Here is an 11,423-nt window from a genome sequence, read left to right as displayed (position 1 = left end):
AGCAGCAAAATGCACAGGCTCTCAGTTGCACAAGGAAAAGAGATGAGTTTTTTTTTTGTTGTTTTGTTATTTTCCTGGAGGGCGAGGGTGTGGTGAGTAGGGTTACAAATAAGGCCTTTTGATAATACATTTAGCATTCAATACTTAATGCTGTCTAATAAAGTCCAGTCATGTATGATCCGGCCCTGATCGGTGACATCACCAATAGTTCTGGTTTCTTCCTTACACTACGAACTGAATCAAAGGAAAGGTTCAGAGCTGTATTTAAAACTAATGATTTTGCTTTCAAAATTTCAAACTATATTGGCATTGCAAGGTTAGACATTTAGGAAACACCAAAGCTATGATATGAGAGCACTTTTGACAGGCTCTGCATCAAAAATGTTTAAGAAACTACTCAAAGTAAAAGTAAATAGCAATAAATGTATGAAACATATTAGTTCCATTTTTATAACTATTTTAGAATTTATCCCAGGTTATTATAAAATATATAAAACTGAGATACAAAGAATTAGCAATGTAACTTGCATTTCAAATGCTCTTCAGCTACAGGTTTTGCTTTAAGAAAACAGACACTTGAAAAGCAGCTGTTTCGTAGTCTCTAGATGCAGACACTCGACTTCCTGTCAGACTTACCTGGAGTGGTTTTCTGAACTCCTCCACCATTTCAACTCTCTCCTATAATGAAACTCAACATTTCACCATTATGTTTTTCTGCTCGTGGTTTTAAAGAGAGGACAATACAATTTCCCAGCATCAGTTTCAAAGTTCCTTTTTTCTTTGTATTTTTTCATTTTTTTTCCCTTTTTTTTTTTTTTTTCCTTTATGAGCTTTAAACCACAGGGTGAATCCATGAAATGAGGTAAGTAAATTTGGCACACTTTTAGTCATGTCCATAAAACTTTTGGTAAGTTGTATAAGTGAACAATATTGTTTTCATCGTGAGTTACAGGTGCTTTCAAAGGGGGTGGTTAGTACTTAACTGGAATGTTTCTAGTAAAATCAAAAGGCATAGCTGCAGAAAACACTCACAACCCAATGTTGATAGAGAAGTAAAAATATATACAATACAGTCACTTGTTCATAGTTTGGCACAATTTTTTGTTGTTGTGGGTAATAGTGCATAAACTACTGTACAACAGTATGACTTTTAAAACAGTCTTTCACAGAGAATACCAGATTAGGTTCGCTTTCAAATAATAAATTCCCACAATTTCAAACTCTTCATTTCAGCACTTACATTTCAACATACCACAAGGCATATTTTGAAAGAAACAAACGAAAAAAACAAACGGAAAAAAGAAACAAACATCAAACGTCTTTTTTCTAGAAAAGGGAGTCTCTTCTTCAAATACAGGAAAAACCAAAAATGTTGTTTCTGCTTTAAGAAGAATGGAGTCTGATTCCCTGCAGAAAAACCAAACATTTTATGCCATCTTAGTTAGCTCGTGTGGAGTCACCACGACAGGATCAAATGCGCTAAACTCTGACACAGGAGATGAAGCTTTATGATGCAGGTTAGGAGATAAACAGCAGAGGGGGCTAGAAAGCACTCAAAATTGCCACATGAAGCTCAATTATGAATGAGTTTTCATTTTCAAACTAAAGAGCCTTTAGTTTAGAGATCTTGGCTTTTGGATGAATAACCTCTTTTTTGTGTTTTATTTTTTACAAAATGTTCAAAAAAAAGTCTTTCCTTTTCAAAATCATTAAAAAGAGCATGTAATCATTTTGTTTTGTATTTCCCCCAATAAATAAGTAATTAAAAACTGAAGAAGCCAAACAGCAGAAAAGAGTAGCCTTGTTAGTTTTTTTTTAACCCCAGCCAAGCCAGAAAATTGGTCATTCTTTTAGGTAGCTTGCAAGTAATAATTATTTTCATGCATTAAAAAAAAAAAAAAGAATAAAAAAAAAATAAAAAAACCAACCCCCCCAAAAAACAACAACAACAAAAAAAAAAAACAACAAAAACTGTAAAAGGGGAATGTCTCTTTCATGCAACTTTTGCTTTCAGGAAGGAAAAAATGAGGAACAGCGGGCTTAGCAGGTAGTAGGAAAGTTAAAGGGGCATTCCAGCCAGTTTGGTGCAGCATTACCTCAGTTTCTCAAAAGAAGCTGTCACAGGTGGGTCCTTATGGGTCTGTTCGCGGTCTGTTCGCTTTATTTTACAGTTCTCATCCCTCAGTGATTTAGAACTTGATTTATGACGGTACAGTTTTTTATGGGTAGGTCCGTTATTGCCTAAAGTGCTCAGGTTACTATAGTTTTTATCAAAAAAGGGAGAGTGAATGTCTGTATTGTACCCAGTTGAACAGTTGGGGCGACCAGGGTCGCAGGCAGCAGCTTTGCCGTTTTTGCTTGAGCCCTTGTTGTTCGACTTGTGGTTCTTCGCCGTTCCCGGCGAGCCGCCGTTTGCCTTCTTCTTTGACTCCTGGGGCGTCCCTGCCAGAATTTTAAGGGTTTTCAGTTTCAGGCTGTTCGACTCGGGTGACCGGAATATGTCTGGCACGCTGTTGTGGCCTACGGGCCCCCACAAGGGCTCGATGGAGGCCATCATGAACCTCTGGACATCTGCCATCCCCGAGGCGATGTTGGACAGGATGTTGGAGGGCTCCTCGAACTCCCTCTGGTCGTCATCCAGCAGGCCGGTGGTGTTCCCCAGGCCCGTTTCCGACCAGCCCGCACTGCTGTCCTTCCCCAGAGCCCACTCTCCAGCCAGGCCGTTGTGCTTGCCCAGCTTCCCGGTGGCCGGGCCACAATGCTGAATGCCCTCAGCAAGCCCCTTGGCTGCCAAGGCCGGGCCAGCAAGCTGGTTGATGGCTCTGCTGCCGCCTGCTTGGGCCTTCTCGCCGTTGAGGCCCGCTGCGTTCTTCCCCTTCCTGGTGGATCTGGGTGCCTGCCTGGAGTTCTTCCCTTGGGGCTTCTCGGTGCCTTTGTTGGTTTTGGGAGATTTTTTCCTGGTGGTTTTCTGGGAAGAACTTTGGTTTGTACCCACATTCTTGCTGGATGAACTTTTCCTCTTAGATTTTGACACTTTGCTATTGGTGCTAATTTGACCAGATGGCTCATTAAATGTTGACAAGCACGGACTTTTTTCAAGAAGGCTGACAGAATCTTCATCATTGAACATATGGAACTGAAACTGGTGATTATTTAAAGTAAACCCATTATCTGCCTGATCTTCAGTCTGCAGGACCCCGCAGTTCCACTTGACCTTCTCGGAGCTGCTCAGAGTGGCCTGGGTGCTCTCCGGGAAGCCCTTCAGGGTGCCCAGGGGTTTGGTGTCGGAGCCGGCTATCTGTGGGGAAAGGTTGGGAGTGTCCGGAGGGGACATCTCCGAAAGCGACGACTGGCGGAACTTATCGGGTGTGAAGTTGGAAATGTCTAAAAGGTCCGTGGACTCCTTCAAAGGGGTGATTTCATCTATGCTTTGCTGGATCACTAGCTTGGGACTGCAGTGGGCCAAGAAATCGTCATTAATATCATCCTCGCCGTCCTTTTCGCAAGACTTTAAACTTAAAGAACTATAATTGCTAGAACTAACTGACAATGAACCCACTGAATCAAAACTAATGAGTCTGCCATCATCTGTACTTAGTGTACCTCGCTGGAAATGAAAGCGCCCCTCTCCATTATTAAAATGACACGACTGATAAGAATCATCAGACTGCACTTGTTGGCTATCCGGCACGTAATTTTTTTGGTAGAGCAATTTGCTGCTGTTCAGATTGACTGGAGGGTAGCTGGAGGCCGGGAGGCCGTCAGCACCCGCAGCACCGCTGAACTCTCCCGACAGCGCCGCGGCCTCCCGCAGCTCTCCGGCGAATTCCTGCCGATTGCTGCCGGCAGCTTTGCTCGCCGGCCACATGCTGCCGAAGCTGCTCTGCTCCATCTCCAGGTGGCCGGGGGACTGCTGCAGCTCAGACTCGGACGGCGGGGACAGCACGCAGCTCTGCGATGGCTGCAGGCCGGCGAACGGCTTGTCTGCTGGGACGATGCTGGGGAGCGGGTGCTGCTGCTCAGAGGGGTGCTGGGTGAAGTACGAGATGCCGGTGCTGCTCGACAAATCCGAAGCATCTAACAGCGTCTGCAGATAGCCTCCAGGGATCAGGGGTACATTGGTGGTGATATTAGCAGATGGCAGAGGCTTGTCTGAAGAGGAGGTGGATGGTAGGAAAGCAGAATTTTTAGCAATCTTATCCTCATGGCACTCCGGGAGATGGGAGCTGTCTGAAGCACATGGAACATTTTCGTCCTTCAGCCGTGCTGCAGAGTCCTGGTTTTCCAGAGCCGGGCAGCCCTCCGTCATGTTGGTAGCAGCTTTGATTTTCTTGCATTTCAACCTGGCTTCACTTTTGAATTTGATCCTGCGGAGCACTTTCCTCTCCGTCCCCTTGTATTCCCGTTCCTGCGATTTGCATTTCACGGCAGCAATGCCTGTGATGTCATTTACGTGTAATCCGTTCGCACAGCTGGGGGTGGCGATGGCTAATGCCTGCAGCCCTTTCAGGCCTGCATCCTCCTTGCTGCTGCAAGGCTGCTTGTGATCAGAGGAGCAAGAGCCCAGCTTGTTCACTGACTGTTCAATGGCTTTAATTCTTTGAATCCTGTGCCTGTTTGCTAGCTTGCATTTTCGCTTCCGTGGGTGAGGGAGGAACGAAGCATCTGAGCCGTTAAGATAGAAATTCTGCTTGTGGTAGAGAGACGATCTGAGCAAATCCAGCCGGCTCTGCTGCCTCTCTTGCCAGAAGCCCTTCAATGGGGCCAGCTTTTCGTATTTGCTGAGCAGCTCCTCGTTCAGGGTAACAGTTGTCTCGTTGGCATCCACTTTGCTGAGCTTCACCAGCATATGCTTCTCCCCTTTAAACCTGTTAATGATGATGTACTTGATGATAACGGGGGGCTCCTTGCGAGAGACTTTTCGCCGTTTCTTGGGGCACCACTCGTCATCATCCTCCTCCTTGGGCCCGTCCGGGAGCCACTCCTTCTTATCCAGGATCTTCTCGTTCTCGATGGAGTCCACATCGTACAGGTAGTCGTCGCTGTATCGCACTTTCCTCTTCGCGCGCAGCCCGTAGTTCTGCTGGATGAAGGAGCTGGAGTGGTCCCGGGACAGGTACCGGCTGCAGTCCTTTATATCCCGCAGCACATCGAAGGAAGACTCCGTGCACGTGCTGTCATCGCTGAACTCCCCAGAGTCCTCTGTGGAATTCACAGAGTCCAAGAAGTGGCTCCTTTTGGAGCCCACATACTGCACCACTTCCGTGCTGTTGCAAGATTTATTTAAGGCAGCTTTCTCCTCCTCCTCGCCATCCTCTTCCTCCCCATCCTCCTCCTCCTCCCCCCAGATGATGCCTTCCTCAGACTTGAATTGAGAAGGGTCCGCGGCACCACCGGGCCCCCTTTTCAGGGTGCTCCTGCTGTCCCTTTTGGTGCAGTTGCCAAAGACGCTGGGGAAGAAGTTGAACTGGGCGTCCTCTTGTAGGGCTGTGGTCTTCTCCCGGACGTTGTCCTGGAAAGACTCATATCTGATCTTTAAGGAGCAGACGTCGCTTCCCAAGGTCGAATCATCATCATCAAACATGTAATTATCCACATCTTCCTCAGAAAACAGATTTACAGAAAGCTCATTTTTGGAGCAGAGGTCAAGCAGCTCAATTTTACTTTCACTAATGAAAGATTCAAAATAGCCCCATTCCTGGTTGGGATTTGTTAGTAAGGGCTCCTCACCATTGCATTTGTCTAATAGTAATCCCTCGTAATAATTTTTCTGAGTGGGGTCCTCTGAATCACTGTCGGATTTTTCTGCATCTCTTTTGTCCGCTGCCCTCGATTTATGCATAGGGAAGCTTAAAAGCTGGTCTGAAAGCAGTTGATCCCCATATCTCATGGTTTCTCCTGTGCTCATGCAGTGAATCCCTATATCAGAGACCGAACAGGTGTCATAATCCCTATTTATATCCCCCACTTTCAAGCTTATGCCCGGCTCTGCATCAATGCCGTCCTTTGATTCAATGAAGCAGCCCAGGCAGGTCCGGCTCGGCTGCATTAGGCAGTCCCCGGTCAGGGCGGACATGCCTCCCGGCTCCATCATGCTGAAGGGAGCCTTCTCGCAGTCACCCGGCAGCGACCAGGAGCTCATGCCCTTCGTCACGCAGGATGTGAGGGAGATGGCGTGGGCCGAGGAGTCGTCTGACGCGTGCTCGGGGACATCGGTGAGCCGCAGTGGGGACGGCGGGCTCAGTGAGCAGGGCTTCTTCGAAGGCAGGGGTGGCAGCACGCGGTGGCACGCCTGGGGTTCCTTCGGAGCTGCCGTCAGGGCTGGGAAGGTGACGGCGGCATCGCCGCACAGCCTCTCCTCGCCATCCGGGGCACGTGGCTCTGGAGGGACGGGAGGAGAGGGAGGAAAGGGAGAGAGAAAAAAGGAGAGTTTACAAACCTCGCAGTTCCTGTCACCCCGCTCTCATTCTCCCTGGTTTTGGGGGCGTCTCTTCCCCACCGCCTGCCTGGAAGGCGGCAGGCTCCTCCCCGCAAGATTGCAATCTTCCACTCGTGCAGCTAATTAATTTTGTGATGTACGAAAACCAGCGAGGTAAACACTCTGCCCCCCGCAGCCAGTTGGAAGAGGTACAAGATTATGTTTAAAAAACCAAAACCATCCGTTCTTTCCTCCTAATATACATACCGTTACCTGGATACTGCCTTTCAAATCTGACAAGGTTATTAAAAAAACAAAACAAGTCTAATAAAAATGTTCCCATTAACAGTTGCAAAATTAATAGAAAAATAAGATTCTTAAAGAAGCAAAACATCCTTCCTGCAGCACCTGCAGCTGAAACGCACCTGAGCTGCGCTGCTGCTGCAGGGTCACAAAGTTACAGCTGATTAAAAAAACAACAGCCTTCTTGTCCATACGGATGAAAAGCAGGAGGAAACAGAATTTAAGGCAATTTTTATTAAAATTATTGTTGATTTTGCAATTCTTCCCATTGTTCCTCATCTTTCAAATGCCTTTTGCATAATGTAAGGATTTTTTTTTATTTAAGGGTTTTTATTTTCTTTGCCTCATAGCACTCTTTTGTGGCAAAGTAAAATTATGAATATTCTTTTATCTGACTTCTGGCTCAGCGGACGGTATGACCCTTGACATGGAAATGCAATGTCTTTTTATCCATGAACATGCTCGGCTATCTCTGTATAATAAAAACACACAAATGTGTGCATTCAGAACAGGTGGAGACCTCTGCCAGCCTCGAGCTTTTGTTGCTTTTGTCCCAGCACACAGGTTACCTGGCCGACCATTTTGCTGAAACCCAAGGTTGGTGGGGTGAGACCCCGCTCAATGCCAGCAGAGGGGCAGCCCCACCTGATGTGGCACTGGGAAGCGTGGAAAAGCACATCCCGGCCCCACGACGAGGATTTTGGGAATCCCACATGGGTATTCAGGGGGGACAAGCACTGAAGCACCAGCCCACTGCAAGAATAGGGCACGCAAAGTGATGTGGCACCTACGTACCTCTTGCAACCCTCTGTGACAAGGGCATTTGCTCCAAAAGCCACCCTACCCAAGGGTGAACCTGGTCCCTGCGAGGACGGCTGCCACAGCACTGTCCCACCAGGAGGACAGCGTGCCAAGCCACCCGAGCGCATCCGTCTGGGACAGATGGAAAGGAGCACCCAGCCACGTGGTATGGAGCCACTCTGCTGTGACATGGCTTGCCCTAAACCCCCAGAGCTGATCCCAAAAGCTGCCCCGAGTTACGTGAGCCCTCACAGATGGAGCTGTCGTTTAAAACCTAAACCAGTACGTGCAAGCTACAGTCAGAGCTGTCCAGCCTTCTAAAAGCTTTGAGCAACCTTCCGAATGGTACACAAACCAAACCAGAAATGCAATTCAATGGCTGTATGCAGCTTGAACAGACTGACTTGCTGGAAATCGGTGCTGTTTCCCTCCTCGAGAAGGGTTAAAAAGCAAAATAAAGCTCATTTTGGGTCCCTCCCACCATTTTTAGATCAGAAATGCAGAGGTGGTATCTTTTTCCTTAAGCAGCAAAACAAATTAACCAGTGCACTTCCACTTTAGAAGAAAATAAAAATCAGCTTGGAGCTGACAGGAAGCATGGAAAATTTGAGGATAAAAGAATATCTGTGAATGCTGCAAGACTCAAAGAAAGAGGGAGGTGGAGAGCTCAAAATCAATCTCAAATACTGCATTAAATACACAGAGATGTTGTAATATAAAATAAGCTGTCTGCAGGTGGGGTTTTTTTAGTTACACAAGTAAACTTCACCCTTGTGAAATACAAATGCCCAAGCTTGATTTATAGGGGCTGCATTGTCCTAAAATCAGGCACATAATCAATTGAAGCTCCAAAGCAATACTCCAGAAAGACAACAGTTAAAAAAAAAATACTGGAGCACCAAAAAAGCCTTTTTCAGGTTTAACTCAATAACCATCCAAAAGCATACGGGCAGTTATAGCAGAAGAACACTGCACCATCCTGTTGTGAATCAGCTCCAGAAGGAGTCCAGTGTCTGAGGGTGCATTTCAGCAGCCTGCAGGCTGCTCTGGATTAACCGTGGCCGGTACAGCGAGCACCGATTTGTAGCGAGGGTGAGAGGCTGCAAGAAGCCCCAGTCCCAGTCCTAATGTCACCAACAGGGAGATGGCGGCACCAGAGCTACCTGGCATCTCTCTGCTTTGGATTCAGCAGCAACTCCTACACAACGATGTTTAATTAAAGCTCTTCTTAAGTCCTGTTTAATTTAACCTCATGGAAGTGGTATCGGGTTCTAGAAATCACCCCAGTCTTCACTGAGGAGGTACATGCTGATTTTACTGCCTACTCGATCAGACGGCTGGAAAACCTCCTTGTAGCTCCAGCAGCTGCCATCAGCTGTGTGCAGTCATGAACAAGATGGGCTGGCAAAGACGGAGACCTTCAAAATTACACTGTACGGGAGAGCGCCAGCATACGCTTCACCTGCCGCCAGCACATGTTGCGGGGTCCTCACAGGCACCCGTGTGCCTGGAGTCGCTCCAGGTTTTGGGTAATGAATGAGAACAACATGTGCCTCTACACGCTCCTGCTAGGGCAAACCTCACGTTGGTAAGAGAAGGATCTGAACACGCGTGGCATCAGAGAACCGAGTCCTAGATATCTAACAGGGTCCAGCTTATATGCACACATTGCAGGATTTGCAGGCCAACAAAAGTTCTAAAAATCCATAAAATTAGCCATAAAAACATTTAGAATGAAAACATCGAGCTCTGCCTCAGCACTGGGTGCTAATCCAGGTCTGTAACCCAAGCTGTAATTTCCCCTAAATTTGTAGGGACTGAAAACCCTTAGTTAAACCAGGCTGAGACTGGTTTATGTAATTGCAAAGAGGGGAAGAGATTCCAAGCAGAGGGGCTGCATAATCTCCTATGACTTTTTTCCCTAAGAAACCGAGCTAAAATCCATAATTCAAACTGAACTAAAATCCATAATTCAAACTCCATGTGCACATAAACACTTCCAGCCATGCATATGCATGGGCCAAAGCAGTACTTGTTAAGACCTCAAAAGCTGTAGATCCATAGCTGGAGTGCAGAAAATACCCACTTGCCCTACTGCTCCATATCATGGAGATACCTGCAAACCACTAAAATTAAACACATGAAAGGAATTAGGAAAATAAGTTGGCTTGCAAGTTGTCACTGCTCCCTCATGTACTGTAATTAAGTTCCTTACCATTTTCTTTCACCCCATTAATCAGGATAGTTTCTTGGTCTTCTGAGGCACAATCCTGCTCTTGTTGGTCATCCATCAATTTAACCTCTTTCTGTTCATTCCATGCCCCACTGCATCTGGCCAACCTGCACATTTCCAGAAACATAACCACAGTCAGTACAATTCCCAAAATCAGCTCAAGGAACCATGAATAAAAAATAACAACAATAAAAAAAGCCCCACAACATTACATGCTGCCCTCACCCTGCTTAAGAGGACAAATGCTATTTATTTAGGCTATCATATTTTCACTTTTCCACTCCAAAAGCCAAGTCCGATGTATTTCAGCAGGGTTAAAATGATATATATCCCCATTTCCTTCCCTAAAGTCCTCCTTTAGGAGGTGGAGCAGCGCTCTGCACTTCTGCAGTGCCTTTCCCATCACCTGAAATTGCTTTCCGAAAGCAGGTAAGCATTATTCTCTCCATTTGGCAGACGGGTTAGCAGGCACACAGAGAAGAGGGGGCTCGCCCCAGGTCAGACAACAGCAGCTCAGTGGCACGGTTGGAAGAAAAACTCAGATATCCCGTGCGACAACCGCTTGCCCCAGCTGGCAGTGAAGGCTCTCCTCCTCCAAGCGCTGCCAGGTACGAAAAATCTAGCCTAAGGAGATTTTGGGGAAGAAGTATCTAGCCTCATTTTTCATTGGAAACCCTTCTTACTCCTTCCTTGGGGAGCTGCCCTCATTCCCATGCCACCTGCCGCCATGCATTGGCATGGACATGGTGCAGCGGGTAGCAGAGAACAACCCGAGGGGATGCTCCCGATGAACAGAACCGTGCCTCTTTGACCAGAAATTAAAGACTGAATCTAACTTCTGGCAGCTTGAGCTCAACTTTTTTTCTCTCTCAGAACAGGTACGAGACCAAAGCATCGTTTTTTGTTTTTAAATCAACATTCATCGATGCCTGATTATCCCGCAGTGCTCTCTGCCCCGGGTTCAGCAGCCGAACGTCATTCATATTCAGATTCGCAGTGGAGTCCTCTTAATTAATGTGAAATCTTTAAAACCGCCTCAGTAAGTGAAACCTTCACCAAACTTAAAGATGTTGTGACACTGAGAGAAAGATAAGAATAACAAGCATCAGTAACCCAACTCCTCTGCATATTTAGAGGAATATTTAACTAATCCGGAGAGTTTGACTTTGATGCAAATCCATATTTCAAAGCTCAGGACGAGTTGGTCTGCTCCTCTAAGCCTCCTCTCCCCGCTGCCCCGGGTTCCCACCGTGGTCAACAAAAGCTCGCTGGAGCCAGCACCGAGCACATTTGGCTATGTGCGTTCACAGATCTGAACCCGCTGCTCACGGGCTCACTTCAGAGCACTCAAAGAGCATTCGTGGCTGATCAGACCGGCATCTCCAAAACACAGACGTTTATAACCAGCATTCCTGCACACTGATCTCCACCATCCTTCTGAAGTGTGAAGGTGATGCTCCAGGAGAGGCTTATCAAGCAGGGGCACCTCCTCCTTCCTGCGACGAGCATGACATCAGGGCCAGCAGGCACTGTGTTGGTGCTGCAAACCTCCAACGGACCCCCTGCCATGGGCACAGCCACACCAGGGCACGCCAACACCTCAAGGTGCAGGCTCCATCCCTCTGATGGCCACCAGCCAATGCCAAGTCAACGGGGAGACGCCATGCC

At 47.1% G+C, this 11,423-nt stretch overlaps 1 protein-coding gene across 1 annotated transcript; it reads right to left on the bottom strand.

Moving 5' to 3' along the window:
• Window positions 1–519: 519 nt before the first annotated feature.
• On the bottom strand, window positions 520–9,813 carry NEXMIF (neurite extension and migration factor). Its single transcript, XM_035541607.2, has 3 exons — window positions 9,738–9,813; window positions 2,097–6,381; window positions 520–1,407 (listed from the first exon to the last, which is right to left on the bottom strand). The coding sequence occupies exons 1-3, from the start codon at window positions 9,811–9,813 to the stop codon at window positions 1,230–1,232; spliced, it is 4,539 nt and encodes a 1,512-aa protein (XP_035397500.1). The 3' UTR covers window positions 520–1,229.
• Between the last annotated feature and the right edge of the window lie 1,610 nt (window positions 9,814–11,423).

This window comes from Cygnus atratus, chromosome 13 (genome assembly GCF_013377495.2).
Source record: "Cygnus atratus isolate AKBS03 ecotype Queensland, Australia chromosome 13, CAtr_DNAZoo_HiC_assembly, whole genome shotgun sequence".
Lineage (NCBI taxonomy): Eukaryota > Metazoa > Chordata > Aves > Anseriformes > Anatidae > Cygnus > Cygnus atratus.
The sequence above is the reverse complement of the archived record's forward strand: the minus strand, read 5'-3'. Positions and strand labels throughout refer to the sequence as shown.